The sequence below is a fragment of the Hibiscus syriacus genome, unplaced genomic scaffold, assembly GCF_006381635.1.
Source record: "Hibiscus syriacus cultivar Baekdansim isolate YM2019G1 unplaced genomic scaffold, ASM638163v2 tig00111463_pilon, whole genome shotgun sequence".
Taxonomy (NCBI): domain Eukaryota; kingdom Viridiplantae; phylum Streptophyta; class Magnoliopsida; order Malvales; family Malvaceae; genus Hibiscus; species Hibiscus syriacus.
In genome coordinates, this window is record NW_024063098.1 from 464,529 (window position 1) to 478,442 (window position 13,914).

Here is a 13,914-nt window from a genome sequence, read left to right on the forward strand (position 1 = left end):
CCAACAAAATTACAAAATGATAATAAATCTACAGTTCAAATAGTTATGATATGATTTTCTTCAAGTGTATGATGTGAAACAGCTAAGTCGTGTGAAATAATCAAATGCTAAGTCGTTGACTTAGTGAGGCAATAATGAACATACAAAACATTTGAAAACACTTGCATACATAAAACAATACACACTTCATGAAAACCACGTATACTGTTACACATTGCTCAATGTATATCAAGTTGTTTTATTAGCCCAATGCATATCACTGAGAACTCAAGATATGTGAGTACATTGAGCTTGTGCACTAAAATTGCAGTCACCATAGCTAATAAAATTTGCACCGAAGTGTCACGTAAAATATGCATCGAAGTGCCACATAGATTTGTCCTGAAGGACCGCGTAGAATTTGTCCCGAAGGACCTCGTAGAACCTTTGACTCTTGGCATGCCAACTATACCTCTAATTCTCACAACATATACCTTGGGCATTAACTTTATAGTTTTTCGTATAACATTATTCCAAGTTCCATTTCTTCATATAAACACATGCACATCGAACATATTCTTATAGAGCAATTTCACATGGTACATGTTCAAATATAACATATTCTCATACGGATAAAACAGAAAAAGTACTTCTGAAATACAATTATGATAAAACATCATAAAATATTACATAAAATAAATAAAACTGTTTCCAATCGAAAACCTTCGAGGTTGGCTTATCGCAAGTCGTCATCATATCTAATATACAATAAATAAATTGCACTTACCTTTGCCTCACGTAAGTCTTAATCAAAATCTTTTTTAACTTTCATTCAATCTCTTACTATGTCGACTTGTTCGATACTTTTTTATCCAAATCACACATCAACATGTCCAAGATAAATATCAAATCTCAATTAATTGCTAACCAATTAACATTTACAAAAATGAAATGAAACACATAATTTAAAATTCGGGCTAAATAGTATCAGTACTCTTCCTATAATACTGATATTTCTCTTTTATGGTTTCGATACCCCCTTCGGTATCGATACCATTTTGGCATTTTGGAATTTCATTTCAATTACAGTATCGATACCTTCCTCTTGGTATCGATAACTCTATGCCAGTATCGATACTACTTCAATCAATATTGATAATGTTCATCTGATTCATACTATTTCCTTCAATTTAACCTTATAGTATCGGTATTATTCTTCCAGTACCGATACCCTTGCCCATAATTTACCTGTTTCACTTCAAATTTCTAACACAATTCAGCTAAATCTCATACTTTTAGCTCCAAAAAAAGCCCTTAAACTTACTACCATTTATCAACCAACTTATATTCATTAATTACCTTTTAATGTCCAAATTTATCTATGGAACACTTAGAATTAAAAATCATGCAAAATATTCAAACACGTTCTCAATCATTTCTAATACTTCAAATAACTTAATTAGACCTTTGACAAGTCAAATATGCCTTTAGAATCTCATTACTAACCAAATTTCATCCTTTCACTTAAAAACCCATTTTACTAATTCACCATTAATTCCTTAATCACTTAGTTTCTCTTCATCTTTAAGCTTCCTATAACATTCCAATCATTGGATTAGTGACCAGAATGTAAAAATGTTAAACTCAATGGTTGAATTAGAAGAAATTGATAAATTTAATTATTTATGGTGGAAATTCAGTGTAGGGTTGATAGCAATTTTAGAATTATGGAGAGGAAAAAATGGTCTTTTCATGCTAAAGGATAAGTATCTCCTTTATTAAGGGGATAAACACGGGTTTTGGAGTTATTTGGAATCCTTTCTTTCTCTCTTCTTCTTCTTGTTGTGGACTCCTCCATTCAAAGGTAAGTTTGATAAAATTTGTTAGTTTCTTCAAATTTTGGTTTTATAATGAAAGTTTGGGTATTATATAAGCTTAAAGAAAGCTTATATAGGATTAAGAAAACAAGAGGAGCATATTAGAGATGAAATTATAAATGGGGGTTAAGATGAATTGTTGATATAGTGTAGTTTTTGGAGTTTTATTTGAATATTTGACTTGTCAATGATTAAATTAAGAAGGTAGGAGTATTGGAAATGATTAAGAACATGTTTTAAATTTTGGTATGATTTTAGATTGAATTGTTTACATAAGATTTTGGATAATTAAGAGTAGTAAATGAGTACAAGTTGGTTTGGATGTATAAGGGTGAGCTTAGAGGCTTAATATGTGTTAAATATAAGAGATTTAGGAAGATTTTGGTTTATTTTCAAAGCGAAAATAGCCATTATGGGAATGGAGTATCGGTACCGTTAGAACTGTACCAATACTTCAAGGTTATATTTATAAATTTCTAAGGGTAGTATCAATACCGATCAAAGAGGCTAACGATACTGAGTTGGTAGTACCAATACCATGGGTATGGTATCTATATCATTTTTAAGATACAATTCCAGAACCTCGAAATCATATTGGTACCGTCAGGAGGTATCGATACCACTGTAGGGAAGTATCGGTACTGTAGTGGTAGTACCGATACTTCTAGGTATTAAATGGAAATTAAGTGTTTCTTGCATCACTAGTTATCATGATTGAGTATAAGTGATTCGAAGTATGATATTGATTCTTGATTGTTTTGTGTAGTTGTTGAATATAATCAATTTTCGGTCAACTCGACATATTTTGTACTTTAGTGAGGCAAAGGTGAGTGCAACTTCTCAGTTTTGTAACAGAATTGAGGAAGGCTTACGACAAGCCAACCTCATTATTTTCGATCAAAAACTTTACAAATTACTTTATGTTACATTACAATGTTTTATTTAATTTATATTATATAAGCTATGTTTTATGATTATATGATTATGGAAAGGTGACCTTTGAAAAAGTGTATGAGAAAAGACTCTATGTGAAAGTAACTATGTGAATAAGAGACACTTCGAATAATGATCGAAAATAATTATGTGATTAATAGCCCAAGGTATATGTATATGGATTAGAGGTATAGTTGACATGCCAAGAGTCGAGGGTTTATGTGTTCATTCGGGATAATTGTAAGGTCCTTCGGGATAATTATGTGGCACTTCAGTGCAAACCTATAAGGCACTTCGGTGCAAACCTATGTGGTCCTTCAGGTCAATTATGTGGCACTTCGGTGTAGATTACGTGTTGTAGTGACAGCATTAGTACGCACCCTTAATGTACTCAAATACCTAGAGTTCTCAGTATTATACATTGGGCATTTGAAACAAAGCTATAGAAAGTGAATAATATACATAAGTATACCTTTTTGATATGGAAAATAATGAGAGTTCTTTATAAAATTTTCTGATAAAAAAATACAATTTCAGTTACTAAGTTAGTACTCTAGTATTTGTCTCACTAAGTCATCGACTTAGCGTGTGATTTTTCCTCACGCGTAGGTTAAAAGAAAGAGAAAGACTGATTGGTTGAGGATAGCATACCACTTGAAAATCTGATCAGGACAAATTAATTGTAGGTTTTTGTAAATTTTGTAAACTGTTGGCATGTATTTTATGTTTAGTTTGAAATTCTATGATCGATGTTGTAAAGTCATATATTTTGTATCTATGTAAATTATAAAAGCTTTTATGTAAATATAACTGTGAAATTATTATATTATTTAAGTTAAGGTTTATACCTTTTTATTTTGATCAACAAATTTTAAATTGTTCTTATTTGTTAATTACATTTGTTTTGAAAAGTCAATGTGACACCTCGGATTCGTATCCGGGTCGGGTATGGGTTAGGGGTGTTACATTTAATGGTATATGAGCTATGGATTAATTGGTTTTAAGTTCAAAATAAAGTTTTTTTTGTTTTAAAAAGTATATATGCTAAGTTTTTAATTAAGTATTTCTGATCTGATAAGGTGATTAGTATGTTATCTTTGCTAGTACGTTAGAAAATTGATTGTAGATGTCAAAATTTGAGGGCTCCTGAAGTGAAGCGGGAGATAGGATGAAAGAGAGTAGAAACTCACTTGCCCCGAGAAGGTAGGGTGAGGACTAAGCACAATAAGGAGTGCTTGTACAAGATCAGGGGACCTTCTTGAAGATGTTGAAGCACCATAATTTAGGGGATAAACTAAAAAAGGTCCAGTTGCTATCGATATTTGGCCAATGACCTAAAGATTATGCTAGAGAATCTCCATTATTCTGAAATGGAGAATTTGGACGATGTAGTTTCTTTATTGAGGGGTCAAGCTAGAATTTGGTGGTCTAAGGTGACTATGCAAGTTACAAGGGATCAGGTGACTTGGCCCTTCTTTCTGGAGGAGTTTAAGAAAAAAATATATAGGGGGTCAAATCATCAAGCAGATAAAGAAAGAACTTATGAGTTTAAAACAAGTGAATTGCACGATGTATGAGTTTGAGTGCGAATTCAACAAGTTGAGTCAATTTACTGCAAAGTTGGTCCCTATAGAGAAGGAATCTTGTGATTGGTTTGTGGAAGGTTTACGCCCTAGACTGAAAGAGTTGTGTTGACACTTAACCTCTCTTACTTTTAAGAGGTTGTGAATAGAGCTAAATCCCTAGAGTGAGCTCAAAATGAGAGTTTTGTGGAGCAAAGATCATAGTGGAATAAGAGAGGTAGTTCTTCGTATAGTGCTTCTCAATCAAAGAAGAGTAGAGGTTGGAGTTCTCGACCTTAGACTAGAGCAGAATACACAACATCCTCTGGTATAGGATCAAATCGAGAAGAGCAAGAAAAAATTATTCAATGGAATCCGGAGTGGACAAGTCAAAACAATGTCAGCACTGTGGGAAGAACCATAGTGGATTTTTGCCGAAGGGTCTCTGGAGCTTGTTTTAAGTGTGGGGAGGAAGGATATTTTATTTGAGACTGCCCATTGATGACGGGATAATCAGCCCAAACTGAAAGATCCACGGCTGAACCTATGTGAAGAAGAGGTAGAGGTAGAGGAAAGAATCAGTCTGAATCGACCGCTCAGCCTGAAGTACGCTCTACCACTAAGGTGTACAATTGAAGACCAGCGAAGATTGTAATGATCCTGAAATCATTACAGGTACTTTTCAGATAATTGGTAAATCTGTTTTAGTTTTGATTGATCTGGGATCGAATTATTCCTATGTTAGTAGTAAACTGGTTAAAGATATGAGAATTCCGTTAAAACCTGTTCGTAGTGAGGTGATTGTGACTAATCCATTAGGATATAGTGTTCAGGTTAAACAAATATGTCGAGGGTGTCCCATATGGATTCAGGGAATTGAATTCCCTGTTAATCTAATGAAATTACCCTTTGACAAGTTTGAGGTTATTTTAGGGATGGATTGGTTGTACCATTATCATGCTAACGTGGACTGCCGACTTAAGTAATTTATGTTAATAAATCTGGATGGATTGGAGGTTAGTGTGGTTAGCGAAAGAATAAATTCCTTTATTAATGTGATATCATTGATGTCGACTCAAAAGTTATTACCGCAAGGATGCTAAACGTATATTGCTAATGCAATTGATACGAGAGCCAAAGAAAAGAAGCTTAAAGATATTCCGACAGTCAAAGAGTTTCCAGAAGTATTTCTGGAAGAATTACCTGGTTTACCTCCAGATAGGGAGGTTGAGTTTCAGATTGAAGTGATGTCAGAATTAACACCAATTTCTATGGTTCCTTACAGGATGGCCCCAAAAGAATTGAAAGAGTTAAAAGTTCAGTTGTAGGAGCTTTTAGATAAAGGATTTATTAGACCCAGTGTGTCACCTTGGGGTACTCCAGTGTTATTCGTAAAAAAGAAAGACAGTTTGATGCGCCTTCGTATTGATTATCGTCAGCTTAACAAGGTGACCACAAAGAACAAGTATCATCTTCCAAGGATCGACGACTTTTTATCAACTCAAGGGAGTTGCAGTGTTTTCAAAGATTGATTTATGCTCAGGGTATCATCAGTTGAGGATACAAGAAAAATATGTTCCAAAAATGGTGTTTAGGACTCGGTATGGTCATTACGAATTTGTAGTAATATCATTTGGGTTAACTAATGCACTTGCAGCATTTATGGACCTGATGAATAGAGTTTTCCAACTGTACCTTGATCAATTTGTGGTTGTCTTTATTGATGACATCTTGGTGTATTCAAAGTCAAAGGAAGAACATGATGTCCATCTTCGTGTGGTTTTTCAAACGTTGCAAGATATGAAGCTTTATGCAAAATTTTCTAAGTGTGAGTTCTGGCTAACAAAAGTGCATTCCTTGGACATGTGGTTTATGTTGAAGGAATTCATGTAGATCATCAGAAAGTTAAAGTTGAGTTAGAGTGGGAGATCCCGAAGAATGTGTCGGAAGTTTGAAGTTTCTTGAGTCTTGCAGGATATTTTCAAAGGTTTTTCAAAAACTTTTCGATGATATCTCTTCCTTTAACCAAATTATTAAGAAAATATGTGCAATTTTAGTGGACTTCTAATTGTCAGAATAATTTTGAAGCATTGAAGAAAGTTTTGACGGAAACTCCGGTGTTGGTGCAACCATAATGAAACAAGGATTTCACAATTTTTAGCGATGCTTCCCATAATGGTTTAGGATGTGTTTTAATGCAAGATGGAAAGGTAGTTGCTTATGCTTCAAGACAACTTAAGACTTATGAAAAGAATTATCCGACGCATGACCTGGAGTTAGCAGCTGTGGTTTTTGCATTGAAAATTTGACATCACTATTTGTATTGTGAGCGTTGCTACATCTTCACTAATCATAAAAGTTTGAAGTATTTGTTGATGCAAAAGGAGTTAAATTTGAGGCAAGGAAGGTGGATGGAGTTGCTGAAAGACTATGATGCAATCATTGATTATTATCCCGGGAAAGCCAACAAAGTAGGAGATGCTCTTAGTCGGAATACTTTTACCGCTTTGCGTAGTTTGAATACTCGAATCATGTTAAAGGAAAATGGTGCATTGATGGATGAGTTAATGTTGAAACCATTATTATTAGAGCGGATTAAGGAATTACAAAGGAAGGATGATAAGTGTTTAGCATGGTTCGAATATGTAGAGAAAGGCAAACTCAAGGACTATGAAGTAAAGTTGGATATGTATTTATATTTCAAAAAACGAGTTTGTGTTCCTAATGAATATGAGTTGAAATGAGATATTTTGTATGAAGCACATTGTAGTTCTTTAACGATGCACCGAGGAGGAAACAAGATGTATCAATATTTGAAAGAGCGTTTTTGGTGGCCATGTATGAAAAGAGATATTACGGAATTTATATTAAAATGCTTAAATTGTCAACAAGTAAAGGCTAAACATCAAGTACCCAGGATTGTTGCAACCGATCTGAATTCCTCAGTGGAAATGGGAAAGCATTACGATAGATTTTGTAATAGGTTTACCCTTATCACTGAGCAAAAAGGATTCGATTTGGGTAATTGTGAATCGCCTTACAAAGACTGCGCATTTTATTCCTATGCGAACGGATTTCTATATGAAAGAAGATGCAGAATTGTATATTAAGAAGATAGTGAGAGTTCATGGTGTTCCAATTTCAATAGTTTTTATAGGGATCCTAGATTCATTTCGAAATTTCGAAAGTGTTTGCAAGGAGCTTTGGGTACCCGATTGAATTTAGCACTGCTTTTCATCCTCAGACTGATGGTCTATCAGAGTGAACAATTCAGATTCTAGAAGATATGTTGCGAGCGTGTGTGATTGATTTTACTGGATCCTAGGAAAAGTATTTGCCGCTTGTGGAATTTGCCTATAATAACAGCTATCAATCCATCATCGATATGGCACCGTATAAAGCATTATATGGAAGGAAGTTCAAAACGCCACTTAATTGGTATGAACTAAGGGATCAGGAAGTTCATGGCCCAAACTTGAATAAAGAAATGGAGGAAAAGGTTCAAGTGATTCAGTATAATTTAAAAGTGGCATCAGACAAACAAAAGTCATACTCCGCTTTAAAAAGAAAGGAGATTGAATTTCAAGTAGGTGATAAGGTATTCATAAAAGTATCACCTTGGAAGAAAGTACTTCACTTTGGGCATAAAGGAAAACTGAGTCCTAGGTTCATTGGACCTTATAAAGTTCTGAAAAGAGTTGGACCAGCAGCCTATCAATTAGCGTTGCCACCAAAGATGGAAAAGATCCACATGTCTTCCATGTATATATGCTTCGGTGATATCGATCAGATCCTGCACACATCATAACTCCAGATGAAATAGAAGTTTAATCTGATTTGACATATGAGGAAGAACAAGTTCAAATCTTAGCGTTTAATATCAAGCAGTTGCGGAATAATATGATTCCACTAGTTAAGGTCTTTTGGAGAAACCATAAAGTAGAAGAAGTTACGTGGGAGCGTGAAGAAGATATGAGGAATCAATATCCAAACCTCTTTGTGCAATGAAAATTCGAGGATGAATTTTCTTAAGGGGGAGATTTGTAACATCCCAATCATCGAACTAGTGAACAGAATGTAAAAATGTTAAACTCAATGGTTGAATTAGAAGAAATTGATAAATCTAATGATTTTTGGTGGAATTTCTTGTAGGGATGATAGCAATTTTGTAATCATGGAGAGGGAAAAATGGCCTTTTCATGTTAAAGGATAAATATATCCTTTATTAGGAGATAAACACATGTTTTGGAGTTATCTGGAATCCTTTCTTTCTCTCTTCTTCTTCTTGCCGTGGACTCCTCCATTCAAAGGTAAGTTTGATAAAATTTGTTGGTTTTTTTTAATTTTTGGTTTGATAATGAAAGTTTGGGTGTTATATAAGCTTAAGGAAAGCTTATATAGGATTACAACAACAATAAGAGTATATTAGAGATGAAATTATAAAATGGGTGTTAAGATGAATTGTTATATAGTGTAGCTTTTGGAGTTTTATTTGAATATTTGACTTGTCAATGATTAAATTAATAAGGTAGGAGTATTGGAAATAATTAAGAACATGTTTGAAAGTTTGGCAAGATTTTTAGATTAAAGTGTTTACATAATATTTTGGATAATTAAGAGTAGTAAATGAGTACAAGTTGGTTTGGATGTATAAGGGTGAGCTTAGAGGCTTAATGTGTGTTAAATATAAGAGATTTAAGAAGATTTTGTTTTATTTTCAAAGTGAAAATAGCCATTCTGAGCATGAAGTATCGATACCATTAGAATAGTACATAAACTTCAAGGTTAAATTTGTGTATTTCTAAGGGTAGTATCCATACCATTGAAGAGGGTATCGATACTGAGTTGCTAGTATCAATAACATTGGTATGGTATCGATACCATTTTCAAGATACAATTCCAGAACCTCGGAATGGTATCGGTACCGTTAGGAGGCATCGATACTCCTGTAGGTAAGTATCGGTACTATAGTCGTAGTACCGATACTTCTAGGCATGAAATGGAAATTAAGTGTTTCTTGCATCATAAGTTATCATGATTGAGTATAAGTGTTTCAAAGTACGGTATTGATTATCGATTGTTTTGTGTAGTTGTTGAATATAATCAACTTTCGGTCATCTCGACGTATTCTGTACCAATTCAAAAGTGCTAAAGATGTCATTTAGGACTTCAATGAGGCAAAGGTGAGTGCAACTTTCAGTTTTGTAACAGAAATGCGGAAGGCTTGTGATAAGCCAACCTCATTGTTTTTGATCGAAAATTTTACAATTTCCTTTATGTTACATTACAATATTTAATTTCCTTTATGAGAAAAGACTCTATGTGAAAGTAACTATGTGAATAAGAGACACTTCGAATAATGATCGACAATAATTATGTGATTAGTAGCCCAAGGTATATGTATGAGGATTAGAGGTATAGTTGGCATGCCAAGAGTCGAGGGTTTATGTGGTCATTTGAGACAATTATGTGGTCTTTCGGGACAATTATGTGGCACTTCAGTGCAAACCTATGTGGCACTTTGGTGTAAACCTATGTGGTCCTTCGGGATAATTATGTGGCACTTCGATACAAATTACGAGTTGTGGTGACAACATTAGTGCATGACCTAAATGTACTCAAATACCTAGAGTTCTCAGTAGTATACATTGGGCATTTGAAACAAAGTTATACAAAGTGAATAATATACATAAGTATATCTTTTTTATATGGAAAATAATGAGAGTTCTTTATAAAATGTTCTAATAAAAACAAATAAGATTTCGGTTACTAAGTTAGTACTCTAGTATTTGCCTCACTAAGTATTCGACTTAGTGTGTGATTTTTCCTCACGCGTAGGTTTGAAGAAAGCGGAAGACTTATTGGTTGAGGATAGCATACCACTTGAAGATCAGATCAGGACAATAAATGTAGGTTTTTGTAAATTTTGTAAACCGTTAGCATGTATTATACACTTAATTTGAAATTCTCTGATCGATGTTGTAAACTCATATATTTTGTATCTATGTAAATTATCAAAGCTTTTATGTAAATATAAATGTGAAGTTATTATCTTATTTAAATAAGGTTTATACCTTTTTATTTTGATCAACAAATTTCAAATTGTTCTTATTTGTTAATTACATCTATTTCGAAAAGTCAATGTGACACCTTAGATTCGTATCTGAGTTAGATACAGTTTAGGGGTGTTACACTTCCTTAGTCTTCTATACTAACCAAATATTCAAAACCAACCCAAAAATGAAAGGAATAACCAACTTTAAAATAACTCACCTTGGCAATGGGGTTTACGGTGTGAGAGAAAAAGAAGAGAAAATAACCAAAGCTTCCAGATATTTTTCCCTTTTCTAATCCTCACATGCTTAAATCTTTTTAAAAACGAATTTTAAATTCATTTACTGCTAAAATATCATAATGCCCTTCCATTTATCAATATTTGATTACAAGTCCTAGACAACAATTTTCAAAATCAATCCTTGAACTTTTTAATTTATTCAAATTAAACCACCAAATTTGAAAGACTTTAGTCACTGACCTGATGTTTGGGGTATTACAATTCTCCCTTAAAGAAAATTCATCCTCGAATTTTCACTGTACAAAGAGATGAGGAAACTGTCTTCTCATATCCTCTTCACGCTCTTATGTCGTCTCTTCTACTTTGTGATTTCTCCACAGAGCTTTTACTAAGGGAATCATCTTATTCCTTAGTTGTTTGACTTATTGTGCAAAGATCTGCACTGGTTCTTCCTCACCAGTCAGGTGAGACTGAACTTCTATTTCTTCATGCGATATAATATAAGAAGAATCTGATCGATATCTTATAAGCATATAAACATGGAAAATGTTGTGGATCTTCTCCATTTCTAGTGGCAGTCCTAACTGATAAGCTAGGGTTCCCACTCTCTTTATAATTTCATATTGTTCAATGAATCTAGGACTGAGCTTTCCTTTTTGACCAAACCTAAGCATTTTCTTCCAATGAGAGACTTTAAAAAATACTTTATCTCCTACCTGATACTCAATCTCCTTTTTTTCAAATCCACGTAGGACTTTTGTTTGTCTACTACTACTTTAATGTTATACAAATCATCTGGACTTTTTCTTCTACTTCTATAATCAAATCAGGGCTCATTACATTCCTATCTTTTATTTAAAACCAATTTAATGGTGTTCGTCATTTTGTTCCATATAAAGCTTCATAGGGCGCCATCTTGATACTCGATTGATAACTTTTGTTATAAGAAAACTCTACAAGTGCTAGATACTTTTCCAAAGATCCATGGAAACTAATTACACAAGCCCTTAACATATCATCCAGAACCTGAATTTTCCACTCTGATTAACCATCTATCTATGGGCGAAAAGTCGTGGTAAAGTTCAATCAGGTACCTAATTCTCCATGTAAAGACTTCCAAAACCTCAAAGTGAACTTTGGATCTCTATCAGATACTATTAAAACTAGCACTCTATGAAGTCGAAGTATCTCCTTGAGGTATAATTCGATATACTTATTCATTGAAAAATCACTTGAATAGGAATAAAATATGTGGTCTTTGTTAAACGATCCATAATTATCCAAATTGAGTCCTTTTTGTTTGGCGTCAAAGGTAACCCAGTTATAAAATCCATCGTAACTCTTTCCCATTTCCATTGAGGAATATAGATCGGTTGTAAAAGTCCTGAAGGTAATTGATGTTCAGTTTTCACTTGTTGGCAAGTTAAACACTTTGAAACAAACTGTGTAATAGCTATTTTCATTCCTGGCCACCAATATCACCCTTTAAAGTCTTGATACATCTTGTTTTCTCCTAGATGCACAGTCGATGGACTACAATACCCTTCAAAAAGTATATCTCTCTTCAATTCTTCATCATTTGGAACATAAACACGGTCTCTGAAATATAAACATCCATCTGACTTTACTTCAAAGTCTTTGCTTTCACCTTTTTCTACTTGTATCAATAGTGTTAAACACTTATCATCTCTCCTTTGCGACTCCTTTAGTCTCTCCAACAATAGAGGTCTTAACTATAATTCAGCCATCAGAGCACATTTTCCTTTAATAATACGGGCATCTAACATACGTAAAGCTACAAAAGTCTTTCGGCTAAGCGCATCAGCTTTAATGTTAGCTTTCTCGGGTTAATAATATATGATTGCATCATAGTCTTTAAGTAGCTCGATGCATCTCCTTTGTCTCAGATTAAGATCCTTTTGAGTCAGCAAATTCTTTAAACTTTTGTGATCCGTGTAAATTTAACAACACTCACCATATAAATAGTGGCACCAAATTTCTAGTGCAAACACCACCGCTGCTAACTCAAGATCGTGTGTCGAATAGTTCTTCTCATGTAGCTTAAGCTATCTCGAAGCTTAGTCTACTACTTATCTATCTTGCATTAAAACACATCCCAAACCATTATGGGAAGCGTCACTATAAGTTGTATAATCCTTACCCGATTCTGGTTGCACTAGCACTGTAGCATCCGTTAGAACCTCCTTTAAAGATTCAAAACTCTCTTGGCATCTATTCGTCCAAATGAATGGCACAGATTTCTTTAACAACTTTGTCAAATGGGAGAAAATCATCAAAACGTCCTTTACGAACCTTTGATAATATCCAGCCAATCCCAAGAAACTTCGTACTTCGGAAACATTTCTTGGAACTTCCAAATCTAATATAGCTTTAATCCTCTGAGGATCCACCCGAATCCCTTCTATAGATATCACATGTCCAAAGAATGCCACTTCGGTTAACCAAAACTTGCACTTAGACAACTTAGCATAAAGCTTCTTGCCTCGTAGTGTTTGAAGAATCACTCTAAGGTGTGCATCATGCTCCTCATTTGTCTTTAAATAAACCAAAATATTGTCTATGAAGACTGCCACGAACTGATCGCAATACGGTTGAGATACTCTATTCATGAGATCCATAAATGTTGCAGGTGCATTGGTTAATCCAAACGGCATTATTATTAATTCATAATGGTCATACTGAGTCCTAAAAGTCATTTTTTGAATATCCTTTTCTTTTATCTTCAATTAATGATAGCTAGAGTATAAATCAATTTTGGAAAACACTGAAGCTCCCTTGAGTTGATCAAATAAATCTTCGATTCTAGGGAAAGAATACTTATTGTTTATAGTCACTTTGTTGAACTATCGATTATCAATACAAAGATGCATTGAACCATCTTTACTTTTTACAAAAAACACTGTTGCACGCCAAGGTGACATACTGGGTCTAAAGAATCCCTTATCCTATAACTCTTGTAACTGATCCTTTAACTCACACAGTTCTTTTGGGGCCATTCTGTAAGGAGCCATCGAAATTGGTGTTGTTCTAGGCATTACCTCAATTTGAAACTCAACTTCTCTATCTAGAGGTAATCTTGATAACTCATCTGGAAACACATCTGGAAATTATCGGACCGTCGAAATGTCGTCCAATCTCATCTCCTTGGTTTTAATATCAATCACATTAGAAATGAAAGCATGATATCCTTGAAAAAATAGCTTCTTAGCTAACATTACCGATATCAGATTAGCAAATAGATTAAATC

At 34.0% G+C, this 13,914-nt stretch overlaps 1 protein-coding gene across 1 annotated transcript; it reads right to left on the bottom strand.

The window, feature by feature from the left end:
• Positions 1 to 12,736: 12,736 nt before the first annotated feature.
• On the bottom strand, positions 12,737 to 13,285 carry LOC120163550 (uncharacterized mitochondrial protein AtMg00860-like). Its single transcript, XM_039173462.1, has one exon. It carries the CDS (start codon positions 13,283 to 13,285, stop codon positions 12,737 to 12,739), a length of 549 nt encoding a protein of 182 aa, XP_039029393.1.
• Positions 13,286 to 13,914: the final 629 nt, after the last annotated feature.

What these genes read in the sequence shown, in the direction of transcription:
- LOC120163550 (XM_039173462.1), bottom strand. Translation starts at nt 13,285, where the DNA reads ATGGATCTCATGAATAGAGTATCTCAACCGTATTGCGATCAGTTCGTG.